Source organism: Tenrec ecaudatus, chromosome 13 (assembly GCF_050624435.1).
Source record: "Tenrec ecaudatus isolate mTenEca1 chromosome 13, mTenEca1.hap1, whole genome shotgun sequence".
NCBI lineage: Eukaryota > Metazoa > Chordata > Mammalia > Afrosoricida > Tenrecidae > Tenrec > Tenrec ecaudatus.
Window position 1 is genome coordinate 135,688,661 of NC_134542.1, and position 14,615 is coordinate 135,703,275.

General features: G+C 38.1%; 1 protein-coding gene across 1 annotated transcript in view; it reads right to left on the reverse strand.

The window, feature by feature from the left end:
* Window positions 1-453: 453 nt before the first annotated feature.
* The window catches only part of ACTR3 (actin related protein 3), a 63,264-nt gene continuing 49,102 nt past the window's right edge, over window positions 454-14,615 (reverse strand). The window contains exons 9-12 of the mRNA XM_075530278.1: window positions 6,944-7,036; window positions 6,325-6,450; window positions 3,729-3,812; window positions 454-2,673 (exon numbers count right to left, since the gene is read on the reverse strand). Coding sequence (XP_075386393.1) covers window positions 2,578-2,673; window positions 3,729-3,812; window positions 6,325-6,450; window positions 6,944-7,036 — 399 coding nt within the window. The 3' untranslated portion in view covers window positions 454-2,577. The remainder of the gene's footprint in view (window positions 2,674-3,728; window positions 3,813-6,324; window positions 6,451-6,943; window positions 7,037-14,615) is intronic.

A 14,615-nucleotide genomic window follows, 5' to 3' on the forward strand; every position in this document is an offset into this window, starting at 1 on the left:
CAATGGCTGGGCGCAGCTTGGTGCTCTCCCAACGCGCCACAGCGCCTCATGGGAATGTGTGCAGCTGTGAATTCATCTGGGCCCACCTACAACCAAACGTCTACTTACAACCAAAATTCCTCTAAACTGAAGAAATAGTACAAGAAATCACAGGCTCCATGTAAAGAGACAAAAAATGCTATTTCTCTTACACTGCAACTCCCTTTTCTAAAAGAAGAACATCAGGAGCCACACACGAAAGGTCAAAACTTATTTTCCCAAATAATAAGCGTGAGCTTTAGTTTTAGACATCCTCGTGTCCATATTAACCAGTTAAGAACATCTTTATATAAATATGTGTGAGACTGTAGCCAACAGCTTTGTAAACACTCTAGAGTATTCATTTGCTACTCAGCCATCCTAGGTGGAAACACATTTTAACCATACGAGTAATACTTGACAGGGCCAGGAGAGGAAAAAAAAAACTTCAATGTTATCAATTCAGTTTTGTATCAAAAGCTATTTGAAAAAGCAAAGTGCAGAACAGTACACACAGTAAGCCTCCGTTTTTATACAAGAGGGAAGCAATATACATTTCTAAATACACAGGATGTTACAAAAACATTTAAGACATTTCCAATAAAAGGAAACAGTCAACCATGATGAGAAAATCCCGGCGTGGGGGAAAAACCTACTTTTCACGAGTCTTTGGTAGTGTTTGCTTTGCTGACAATGTCCATGGAATTTAAGTATCAGAAGGAGACGCTGATACCACAACTCCTCCTCCTATAGGAGAGTCTTCATTGAGCTCAAACCCAATTCAGTCATGCCAATGGTTCATAAAATCCAATATCCAGGTTCACTCTAAGTGAAACCCACAAACTATACCCAGATTTCTATCTTTAGAGAAAACAAAAGCATTTTAACTGGTCTTGAACTCTTGTATAGAAATATTCTAATCGTGTAACTTTAAGGGATAACAGAGTTTAAGTGTTCACTGACAGTGCTATATAAGTTCTAAGACACTAAGAAAAATCAAATGGTCAACAATTCTTCTAAAATAAAGATGAAAGTGTAAAGGGGCAAAGAAACTAGATTAACAAAAAGTGAAAAATCAGAATGGAAATAATGATAACATTCATGCACTGTAAAGAATGTAAGCGATGGAAATGAACAATTTGTGTAGAGCTTGCTGGCTGGGAACATAAACTGCTGTGTAAACTTTTACCCAAAATATAATGAAATATTACAAAAACAGAGTGAAATATTATTTTTTAAACCTGTAATTCTCTCCCATTGCAGTCTTCTATAAATAATGGGCAACAATTTTAATCCACAAGAAATTTTCTACTAAACACATTAGAGATCTCAACGGATTCCACTATTCCAACAAGACAGAAATCACATCAAATAAAAGAACACAAAATAGAATTACATTGTTTAAAAAAAAACATTAGAAAAGGTAATTCAGTTTTAATTTATTTTCATCACTTTTTCTTCATGATCCAGATATTTTAAAATGCAAAGAAAATCAACTTTCTATATGTCAGGGACTGGCACTAAAAAAAACCCCAAAAAACTCAAACTGCAAATGAGTTATACAAATGAAAATATCAAATGGAGATCCAGTTATCAAAATGAAAGCACTCAACATATTAAAAGTTCACAATTTGTATAGAGTACATTAAAAAGTCAACTTGCTAACCAACTGTTGTGATTTTAAAGAACTATTGCAGAAGTTTGAAGAAAACAGACTTATTATTAACCTAAAAAGAGATTGAAGAGCTTGAAACAAGCATTAAAAAGAAATTTGTGCCTTTATTAGAGCGGTGTTAGGCTTTAAATATACCAATTTTGATCATCAAATTATTGTTTGTTTTAATAAAAATGATACTACAGAACTGCAATACTGGTCCAACAACAGTCTTGTTTTTTCTTCGAAAGCAAGAGAGAGAATGTGAGTAATCAGAAAGCACTAGCAGGCATCAGTTAATCCAAGGGACTAGCTTCTTAGTTCCAAAAGCACTTGCAAAGAAAACCACTGGGCGAGGGTGGCGGGGAAGGGGAAGCAATTCATAGTAACTGGAATCCCATGAGTATGTGTGCCAAGTCTCATGAGGCTATTATTTTCTTAATTTATCCTTTTCTTGGTCACTTTTATTTCCTCAAATACTACAGTTTTTCTTTGACTTTTTTCCTCAAAGTATAAAAAGTATGAAATATAAACAAGCTCTTGCACTGTACACTTAGAAGTGTACAATTCAAACATTATAGAGCTATCTACATACTGATAAATCCCATCAAATCTTGGATAATTCAATAATATACAAAATATCAGGGCACAGAAAGAACTAAAACCCACTTCTTTTTGTGACACATGAATTCAAATATTCAATCTAAAGAAAAACACTTAATCATTTTGGCTTTCCTCTACATTCGCATGATGATACACTATTAAAATATTCCTGTATAATTACGTTTGGTCTTATTATTTCAAGTCAGGTTTAAAACCTCAAAACCAGTCCTCCAGACAAAACAGGCAATCAGAAAGAGTATCTCTTCCCCACCTCCCTAGCCCCAATAACGATGAAGTCGACTTTACGACATGACTCCAAACACTGGATTGTGACGACAAATGCTAGGTCCGATTTCTTCATAATCCTTTTTGGTGTGGCATACTTGGTAGAACTCAGGCTGAGGGGGGGAAGGAAAAGGCAAAAGCCTATTACTTTCCAATATGCTTTTAAAATTAATGCTTTTCTTTGAGTTAAATCTAAAATGTTTTTTTATTAGCCCATACTCATTACAGTCAAATAAGCTTAAGAAACTCCAGTAACCATGAGTTAAATTCAGCTATAACTCCATTTCAGAATTGAAACGATAATATATCTCATGTCCCTCTTATATATGCCCCCAAAAACCTGCTCCTCTTCCCTAGGCCTATGACACTTTCAGATATGGAAGGTTGATTCTTAAATTTTAAAAGGCTATTTCTGCTTGCGCTTTCTCATCATGTGCATGATAGCAATAATCTAAAGAGGGAGCATTTATCCAAAGTTAAAGAAACCATTCCCAGCCATACTACCGACACCTGGGTAACTTCCCTCTTTACGCAGGCTAGTAAAGACAGACTGTTCTGTGTGCACTCTAGCACCTAGTCTCTCTAAAGGCAAGTTTACAAACTCAAATAAGTTATACAGCGCAACTGAAGATGATTACAATTAAAAAAGAGTATCGTTTCTACTTCCTGGTTTTAAATTGTTTGAAGTTCAAGATCACGCAGTTAGTCAATAAATCAGATAAGAGCTCCTTTGAATACTGCGTGCATTACCAGAACACAGCACCAATGCTGGTAGTACATCTTTAAAAGAAGCTGTTAAATTGTTCTGATTTGAGGAGATGGCTCCTTACTAGATTTAGAATGTTCACACTCTGCAAAAAAGGCTAACTTTTACACAGAAAACACAGGGCTTGCTCATGCCTGTCCTACAAGTTTAAATCATTTTCTATGCAAGTAAGCTTAAACACAGTATACAATGCTCAACTTAAAAAAATTGTCTAGTAAACTAAAAATATGATCATCAAATGATCGCTACTTTTTAATATTTTGTGTACAATCTTAAAACTTTTCTACTCTTAATATTTAGGTGGCATTTATAAGAAACTTCCTGTTCTTCTAAATTCTGTAAGTATTGAAGGATTCTTGTATATTAAAAAAAATAATAATAAGTAAGTTTCATCCCACTTACCGTGGAAGCCAACATTGACCCTCCAAACCAGACTGCATATCGCTGCATGTGATGTGTAATGACTTGTACATCGATAGGCTTTGGCTAAAAAAATACAGTAATGTTAATAGTAAATTGAAACAACTGTGTATTATCATTTCACATTAAATAAACTCCAGAAAGGAAATTTCCAGCCACTGAGTAGGTTCTGACTCACAGCAGCCCTCTAGGACGGACTACAATTGTGCCTGTGGGTTTGGGACTCTTTCTCTCATGGATTAGTTTTCAAACTGCTGACCGGGTTGCTAGAAATACACTAACTTAAAAGAAAAAAATGAGCTCTCACTGAGATGGGAGAGGGACAGGAACACTGTGGAGAGGTGAGAACAGAATAGCATGGACACAAGAGATTAACACCAAGTGTGCATGCTGTACACTGCGAAATTGTAGGAAATTAATATTATATTAATATTTCTCTCTAAGATTTAAAAGAATAAAAAATGTAAATGAAGGGAGAGCGTGGTGCAAAATGGATTACTACAGAAACAGATCACACTAGTCCTTTTCTAATAAGCACAAGCACAAGTGGGGGACTTGTAAACACAGAATCTTGAGCATACTGCCTTCCTACTCAAGATAAAACCTAAGCAAATATTACAATCAAGGTAGTAGCGCTATTTCAAAGTACTAAAAATTCTGAAAAATATATTCTGGAATTGGACAAAGCATAAAAAGATTCAATGAGTCATGAAACTCAGTTTATTTGCTGTCAGACAAGAGAGTTACAAACACGTACGGAAGACTAGAATGGCTTTCGCTGGTGTGGAACTAGAGGCATCGGATCATTCCTAACTGAACGTTCTGGACTTGTGCACACACACACACACACACACACAGTCTCTTTTCTGGCTCTGTGTGCTGAGAAGAGCAATGAGAGCAGAGTAACGAGAGGCACCACTGAGCATACCTACTACCTACCTACTACCTACCTACTACTACTTGGTTCCTTAAGAGCATTCTCCACTAAAAGAAACAAAGAGGCTCTGAGGAAAAGTAGCTGATTCCAGAGGCTGAGGAGAGAAGATGCAAGACAACCATGGGATGATGGGGGGCAAATCACAACATGTGTCTGCTGACAGCAGTGCACGCAAAATGACACATCTCTCTGGTAACCCTCCCCATGCGCCTAACGTGATCTAATCACCAAGAACCATCAGGCCACCCCAAGTGCGGAACATTTAATAAAAGCAATGTCCTGTGGACCTTTCAAACATGTGAAAGACATGAACGGTTTTAAAAAGTACTGATTTCTCTAAATTAAAGCAGCCTAACAAGTGAAACATAACAAGCCTATCTCTTTTGCTATAAACGGACAAAAATGAAACAGATTTGAATGAGGTCTACAGTTATAAACAGTATTGTACAAAAATTAATTTCATGGTAATTATAATGTTTTTAAGAAATCACAGGCTGAAATATTTATGGGTAATGGAGCATATTTAAAATTTACTTTCAAATAGCTGAACAAATTTGTGGTTACATATGTGCATGTACTTACAAAATTAGAATGAAAAGGCAAACTTAGTATTTTGCCTTGCAACAAAACATGCACTTTTTGACTAGAATGATTTATTAACTACTTAACATATTTACAAACTATTAAGATAATCATTTTACGTCAAGCTAAGTGTTCTAGTACAAACCTAATTATAGCATGCACTACTTGATTTCCTATCAAAAGGTTGACTTAACCCCAGTTCAGCTCAGACGTCACGCAATTCCTGAAAAGGCAGCAAACGCTTTTACTTTTCACATGGAAAGAAAGGTGATTCATTAGCATCATCTTCTTAATCGATGATTGCTTCAATACTCTACATTTAGCAAGGGTAACAGATCACATTTATTTAAAATTTGTCTCATAAATATAGAAAACAGATTATTTGAGAGCTAACAAGCCCCAAGGTCTAACACATACCGTATATACTCGAGTATAAGCAAACCTGAATATCAGCCAAGGCACTTAATTTTACCACAATACCTGCATTAAAAATATGCTAAAAACCTCAGCTTATATACGAGTCTATACACGGTAACATAAAGGTCACTTGGTTAGGCTGCTGTATGGGAGCTAGTTCATGAAAGCATGCTTAACGCCTTCACATCAGCATCTCTCAGCTCTGCTTTCTCTTGCTATCACGGCATTTACACTTTTGGGGATTCACAGAGAATAGTACACCTGAAACAGTGTAAAGAATCTACTACATACAAATTATCTGTGAGAAAGAAATTAAGAAAAACAAACAAAAATTCTGACAGCAATAACTAAGCATATTTTCCCAAAATATAGCCAATAGAGGAATCAAATAATCACAAATACCATGGACATGAACCAATTAGAATAACCAAGAAAATTACCATACACACTCATGTAAAAGCCTACCCAAATATGAGCCGAGGTACCTAATTTTACCACAAAAACTGCATTAAGAATGTGCTGAAAAATTTGGCTTATACATGCATATACAGGGTATTATGAAAAACTGGAAGACATTTCCCATCCCAACTACAATAAACCAGGCACCCTTCAACCTCCTCAGCAATGATTAAGAACACCTACCTTCAATCTACCGCCACTCAATTCTTCACTTAATTTCAGCCTGGCATCTACAGTTCTTTTCAAATCTCTTTGCAAGCGACGTCCAAAGTCCCTGAACATGGTGGACCCTCCAGAGAGGACAATATTCTATAGATTTGTGGAGAAAAACCAAAGTGTGGTTTTCATTTAAAAAGGTGTTTTGTTATTGCTTAATTTAAAATATAATAGTACTCCCCCTCCCTGGGGTAGGAACAACAGAAAAGTGAGTGAAGGGAGACATCAGACAGCGTAAAATATGACAAAATAATAATAACTTATAAATTATCAGGGGGGCAAGGGGAGGGAGGGGGAAAAGTGAGGAGCTGATACTAAGGGCTTAAGTAGAAAGAAAATGTTTTGAGAATTATAATGGCAACAAATGTACAAATATGCTTGACACAACGGATGGATGGTGACAAGATTTGTACGAGCCCCCAATAAAATGATCAAAAATTTTTTATATATATATATATAAAGCAGTACTACAATTCTATTATATGCTTTTAAGAGAGGTAGTTTACTTTTTGTTCTTTAAATTCACCGATGGATAGAGAAGGTTTTTTAAAAGTCTGACGCTGAATAAAAACTGCATTATACTGACCTTGTAGAGAGGACGTCTAACATCAATAGGACAATTCTGAATTACTTCATCTACAACTTCTGAGATAGGCTGTGTGAAGTCTGGATTAGCAAACTGAAAGAGATAGAGAGAGAGAGTGGATCAGCATTGACTTAAATGTCATGACACAAGTTGACAATTTTTCAGTTCAACACCAAAAGGACTTTTAGAAGCTATCAATTCTAGTCCCTCTTTCTAACTGAATTAGTAAAATTCGAAACGAGAGTAAAGTAAAATAATGATGACACACACCAGTTTCTATCATCACAGTCACAAGAATGTAAAGTCATGCACGGCCTCTAGGTAAGTGAGAACTCTTGTACACAATGCAGTCACTTTGGAGAGTAATTTGGCAGAATCTCAACAAGTTAAAATTATATACACTGGTAACTTTATTTCTTAAAACAACCTCAAAAGAACTGAGACGTGAACTGAGTTCTGTAAAAGCATTTTCACTGGAGCCTTGTTTAGAAGAACATAAACTAACACTAAGTTCATTAACAGAGAATGAAATAAATGTTCATATGTTAGGCCATTTATATGAGTTAACGTAGACTATTTTCCAAGTAGTTGACATGTGAAAACAAAATTTAAAAAGACAAGAACCACATTTACACCAAATTTGGGGCAGCAGCTCAGAAAATATAAGGAAAAAGAATAAGAAAAATGAAACTATTTCTTTCTTTTCAAAGAAAACTATGTGCTAAATGTTAAAACTAACATTTAACTCGGGTAGTAGATATATTTGTGCTATATAGCATTCTCTTCAGATTGTTTTTTTCCCTTCAAATCAGATTGCCTACCTGGGTGGATGAGAAATGAAAAGTTGTTTCATTTAAAACAACAAAAAACACAATGTGAATGGAAACGGGAATTTGAAAATATGTTATCAAAATTTAAATGAATTATACTATTATATACAACAAAGAAAATACAAAATAATAAAGGTTTTTGCTCATTGATTTATATATGCATGTCTGACCTATACTATATGAGCTTCAAAAAATTCACAGGGAAATATTATTACAGAGGTCACCTGGTAGCTCTGAAATTGAGGTGGAAGGTGAGCAAGAAGGAAGACTGGTTCAAAGTCTTTCAAAAGCTGCTAAAGTTCCAGATTTCCTCCACAATGTCAAATAACTGCCTCCTTCTCACCACATGAGAAAGAGAAGAAAGTTCTAGGATGTTCAGATGCAGCAGGAAAGCACTCAGAGGGGTGGGGAGGTAGCAACGGTAACGCTACTGGCACATGCCAGCCCTCTCTCTTTTTGGCTTTCAGCCTTTAGCCTCTCAGTCTTCTATGGGAACTGGACTACCTAAAAAGACCTAATGAACTTTCCCCAGAGAAAAGATCAGTCAACAAGCCCCACCACCCACTAGATTCAGATTTCCAATTAGGTTTTCAGTGGTCCCTTCACAAAGCGGGAGGAGTCCTGGAGGCACAGAGGGGTGTGCCCTGCTAACCACAAAAGCACAGTCGCTCCAGGAGAGAAAGCTGGGTTTTCTCCTCTTCTAAAGAGCGTCAGAAACGCACAGGGGATGTTCTACTTTTCTCATAGAGTAGCGATGAGGTGGACTTGACTCAATGGCCATCAAATTTGCTTTCAAAAAGTGGACCTGTAAGAAATATCAGGTCATTGAGTGGTATAACATGCAGAGAAGCCACAACTTGAAGGGAAAACTATGCATAGGAAGCAAATTTTAGAAACAAAGCAAAAGCATGAAAAAGCATCTCAAATATTTCAGTGGTCCCTCAAAAAGTTAAGTACAGATTTCTCACATGATCTTGGACTCCACACCAAGGTATGTTCAAAAAAGAAGTACAAGCAGAGACAGTCACATATCAAAGTTCACTTTTACTCACAATAACCATACCGTGGAAGCAGCCCAACAGTCTGTCAATAGATGAATGGACAAAAAAAAATGCAGTATACAAATACCATGAAATATTATTCTACCATAAAAAAGGAAGTCCTAATTAATGATCAACACGAACATTATGCTAAATGAAATAAGTCAGGGGGCAAATACTACATAATTCCAATTACATGGATTATCAAGAAAAAAAAAGCATAATCATAAAGTACATCAGCTACCAGAAGGATTGCTGAAAAGTGAATGAATGGAGAATTTCTGCTTATGAAGGCATTACAGAGTTTGTTAAGCGTGATGAAGATTTTTAGAAATAAATGAAAATGGTAATACAACATTATGGATGTAATTAATGCCACTGAATTATATACCTGAAGTGGTCTGGAAGACAAATTTTCATGTTATGTATATTTTACCACAAAGACAAACAAAACCACATATAGACAAAGGGGGCTTCACGAAATTTCTGGAAAAGTGGAATTAAAAGATAATGGAAATTAAAAAAAAATTTTGAAGCCGACAAACATACAAAGGTAAATCAAGAAGTATTAACAGTCCAGTGCCATTTCAAACATGCACAAAAGCATATTTAAATGTGTCTCTGCAATCAACAGATGGCTGCAGACAAGTATTCTCAGTAATACACTCATCTTAATCTTGTTAGGATGCCTTCCAAAACAGGGTCCAATTAAAGGCAAAGAAGACAACTGAGAATGTTATGTTGATTGTATTTTAGAATCCCAAAGGATGATTTCCGAGGGCTTCCTAATAAGGAAGACAATTTTTAAAAATTGAAAAGTGCCTAGGTGGAAAAAAAAAGCCAAGAGAACCAAAGGGCAGCACGACTGTCTGTGCTTAAAGACATCTGTTTGTTCCTCTATCCCAATGCGCCTCTTTCTTTGAGGGTAGAAAGGGGTGTCCTACAAAATTTGCTTTAGAAAAATATGACCCTATCGGCCCTGATCTAGCCCTTTTAGACACCTCTTTCCCAAACTCAAAGAGCACTTAAAAGAAACAAGATTTAAGTCCCCTGAGGATACAAAAGTTCCATTTGACATGGTTTATGGGGGCTAAGTTAAAAGGTCGTATTACGAAATTATAGAAGCCTTTAAGCAAAATTCAAGACTCACTACCATCAGATCAATTTCAACTCACCGTTTTTCATTATATTCTTCTTTTAGGTCTATATACTCCTGAAGGCAGTATTTCCATATTTCTAACACTTTCCCAAAGAATTCTGCACTCATTGATTTACATCACATGAAAGCAGCATCTTTGAATTTCTAAATTTTTACTGATACTATTTTAGCACTTGCTAAAATTTACTATGCAATATTTTTAATAGCCACCCTCAATACTGAATAAGCAGAAAGGATTGTATGTTAATAGTTCTACTAACAGGAGTATGCCTGGTCCATGTGGCTGTCAACTGGCCACTCATTTAGAAGCTGAACTTTCAACCCCACCCGGCAGAGCTCTCCAGCTGGTTCCAGAAAAACTCAACACGTGGAGTTTTCCATGAGTCAAAACTGATTCAACAGTAGGTTAATTCTATTAATATACACTTCTGCTACATACACAGCAGCTGAAATAACTGTGCAATAATAAATGTCCAATTTCTTCAACTTAAGTCTTCATGTGTCTAAGATTTCATGGAGGCAACAAACATACCACTAGGTAGTATTTTGTTAAGCTCAAGTCCATGCAGAAGTACCTCAGAAGAAAGGCTTAGTGACCTACCTCTGAAAAATCAGCCACTGAAAACCCGATCGAACTTACGATGGGAGAAGAACGTGAAGAGACATTTCATCCAGAGGACATTCAAATGGCCACTAACATTCAAATGACACTACCAGGACACATCAGATACTGCTTCACTCCAACTAGGCTCTCACTGCCATTGACACCAACTCCCAGTGACTCTACAGGGAAGGGTAGAACTACCCCTTGGAGTTTCTGATACTGAAACTCTTTATAGGAGTAGAAAGAAGTCTTTCTCCCAAGGAGCGGCTGGTGGTTGTGAACTGACTTTGCAGTGAGTGGCCCAATACATAACCACTATGTCACCCACAAGGACAATTACTAAAAAAAAAAAAAAAAAGTCGGAAATATTGGTAAGGTTATGGGGAAACCCATTCCATGGCTGGTTGGAATGCAAAACAGTACATTGGACAATATGGTAGTAATTCTAAAAATTGAGCAACTATAAAACCCAGCAATTACACACCTAGGAATAAACACAAAAAACTCCAACAGAGATTCAAATGGAGATTTGTACACCAATGTTCACTAACTGTTATTCACAACAGACAAAAGGTGGACACGACATCAACGCCCATACCAGATGAACAAATAAAGAAAATATACATGTAGCATACTACTCGGCCAGTAAGGTAAATTAAGACCTGATACATACTACAATATGGCTACTAAGTGATACAACTGAATCACAAAAGGGCAAAAATTATTTCGCCTCACTTATAGGAAAAGGAAAGACAAACGCATAGTGCAGTGAAGATTATTACTTAACCCTTCTGCCCATATCATTGCTATTGTTAAGTGCCAGCCAGCCAGTTCTAACTCAGTGACCCTGTCTGTGCACACTAGAAACAAACAACGCCAGGTGCTCCTGCATCTTCACAAATGTTCTTATGTTGAAGCTCATTGGTGCACCACCTGTTTAATCCACCTTATTGAGGGCCTTCCTCTTTTACACTGCCCTTCTACTTTAAGCATTCTGTCCCTCTCCAAGGAGTGGTCTCTCCTGAGAACGCGTCCAAAGCACCTAAGACAAAGTCTCGCCACCCTTACCTCTAAGGACTATTCTGGCTGTACTTCTTCCAAGACAGATTTGTTTGTTCTTTTGGCAGTCCATGGTATTTCCCATATACTTTACCAGCGCCAGCAACATCATCGAATGCAGCAATTCTTTTTCTTTCTTCCTTAATCAATGGACAACTTTCACATGCATATAAGGCAATTGACAATACCATGGCTTGGGTCAGGCACACCTTTTCTCCATTTATCATTATGTTTCCTGTGGATCTAGTTGTTAGAGTTTTTGGCTTTCTTTATACGTTGAGTTGTAATTCATATAGAAGGCTGCAATCCTTCCGATTTTTATAAATCCTACCCATGCTGTTGTGACTATGTATTATCAACTGAGTTCCGACCCATAGTAACCTTGTGCACAACAGAATGAAACACCGCCCTGCCCCACACCATCTTCACAATTGTTCTCATGTGTGAGTCCACTGATGCAGCCACTGTGTCTGTCATCCATCTCCTTGAAGGGCTTCCTCTTTGTTACTGCCCCTTTACTTTTCCAAACATGATGTCCTTCTCCAGGTAGTGGCCTCTCCTGACACATCTAAAGTATAAAGATGAAATTTCGCCATCCTGGCCTCTAAGGAGCACTCTGCCCGTACTTCTTCCAAGACAGATTCGTTGTCCACACGGTTTTTATATATCCCACCAAATAACTAGGCAGGACTATACAAATGTTGAAATGCTTTTGGTCCACCAGGATATTAGTATTTGGCACCCTTATGCTAGTGGGACCATGCGAATGGGTTGTGTTGACTGTCGAGGTGGAGATCGGTCAGTTTTAACATCCTGATAAACTTAAGATGGGCAACCCCAGAGGTAGAAAGGGAGGACTCACTGCTTTCAAGAAAGATGAGCGAAAAAAATGAAAACGAAAGATGAGGAAGGACTGCAGTGCCAGCTTTGTACCCCAGATCCCTGTGCTGAATCTCAATCCTAGAAACCGCTGTAACACCAGAGATAGTGAAAGAGTGAAAAGCAAGCAGCAGAACAGTCATAAGACAGTGAACGGTGGGCCTTCTCAGTCCACGGAAAAGAAAGCTCAATATCTCCAGGAAGAAGGCTTTTTACCCAGAGCTGAGTACCTTGAGGCCAAGACTTACCCGCAGTGTGATGATGCCTCTCAACATTTGTCAGCAGAACCAAACCTAACACTCGCCTCAGCAGGGCAGAGGTCAAAGGGACGTAAGGCACTGAGAAAGGCTGAGAATCGGAGAGGCACATATGTCTGAAGGCAAGGCTGAAGAGGCTATTCTGGAAGAACTGTATCCCAAGTAATGTCTGATTCTGAATTGCACCCTGGTACTTTCCTAGTAAATCTTATAATGACAGGTGTGGTCTATCAGTTTTGTATGGTCACTGCAACAAATTATCAAACCCAGCATGAATGGTTGGCTTCGGAATTGGTAAAGTCGGAGTGGAGGCTTGTCTGGCCTCCACCTCATAGTATTAAGACTGGGGTAGCTGACACTTATGATTCTTTCTCCTCTAATTCCCTTTACGTTAGAGAAGGTCAGATGCCACTTGAACTCCAGGTTCCACGTATACACAACAAAGTTTATTTGTGGTTAGTAGAGGCCAGAAAGATGGAAAGGGGGGTTAATAGTTCTGTAGCTACTGTATTGATTGAAGGTAGGGTTGCACAGACAATTACTGTAATTACTGTCAGTATGTGGTATACTGAAGAGGGTTGAACACTCAAAAACTGTGATATTTAAAACAATGACCCAAAACAAACATGTCATGAAATGTTTCCTTGGTTTAGAGGTTTAGTGTCATGGTTCTTGCGACATTAGAAAACTGGCCTAATAATATGTTTACTACTTCTAGTTCGCCTACTCGTCTGTGGGGTCTGGAAACACTGCCAGCAGCCATCCAGAGCACAATCATTAGTCTCTATTCCACTGAAGCAACAAAGGAAGAGCCAAGAATAAGAGGACAGATCGAATGTGTGGCTAACTGCCTCCTTGAACAACCAGCTCCTCAGACAAGAGGACAAAGGAACTGGATGGTGCCCAGCTTCTACTCCTGAATTTCATGATTAAAGAGTTTACAGAAGGATCCCAATCAAAGGGGAGAAATACAGTTCCAGAAGTCTCACAAACCCCAGACTTCCTGGAGCCCTAAAGTTCTGGATGAAGTCCTGAAAATACTGGCCCAAGATAATCTCTAAACCTGAAAGCAAAAATATTCGCCTTGAGAACATTACAAAATTTGGGGAAGTATCTAGGGTCAAACTGACAAGAGTAACTCGAATGATGAGACAGGACCCTCCGAGGGCAGTGAGTTTACATTAACAGGAGAGAACACGTCAGGAAAGCAGAGGGATGTGTCAAAGTCACTTGGTACATATAGAAAGGGTTGCCTGGGTGTATGCTTTGCTGTGCATACTTCCAACAACAAAATAAAAGAAAGCCCCCGGAAGCACAAGTCTTCTCTGACACGCCAGACGGCAACTCATCCTACCACCACCAGCCAAACTCTGAAAAGTGAGAAAAGCGTCATTTTCTAAAATTGCATGAAGAGTGGTATATGTCTATCAGTTTTAGCAAAGGCCGTTTTTCCCCTTGAAGAATATGATTTTGTGGTGGAATGGGTTCCTTGATGTTGTGTTGGGGGCGGGGATGAGATACATACGAGGCTCAGGAACATGGTCTTGAGGGAGCTAAGAGGAGCCTGTCCTTGGGGTGGGGGTGGGGGTGGGGTCAAAGGAAGACTTGTACAGGTGAAAGGGTGTGTGCGTGTGGATAGAAAGGAGCCTGTTCTCTTGCACAGCCAAGAGTTGAGAGGGCTGTCCTGCACTAAAGAAGGGTGAGATGTGCTTTCCCCTTCGGGACAGATTTCCAGACTTTGCCTTAATTTAAACTACTAACTGTAAGTATTATCGATGAAGTCTTCATGTCATTGCAACAGATCACTAAGCCCAGCCGTGGTGTGGGGAAGACAACTGGTAAGT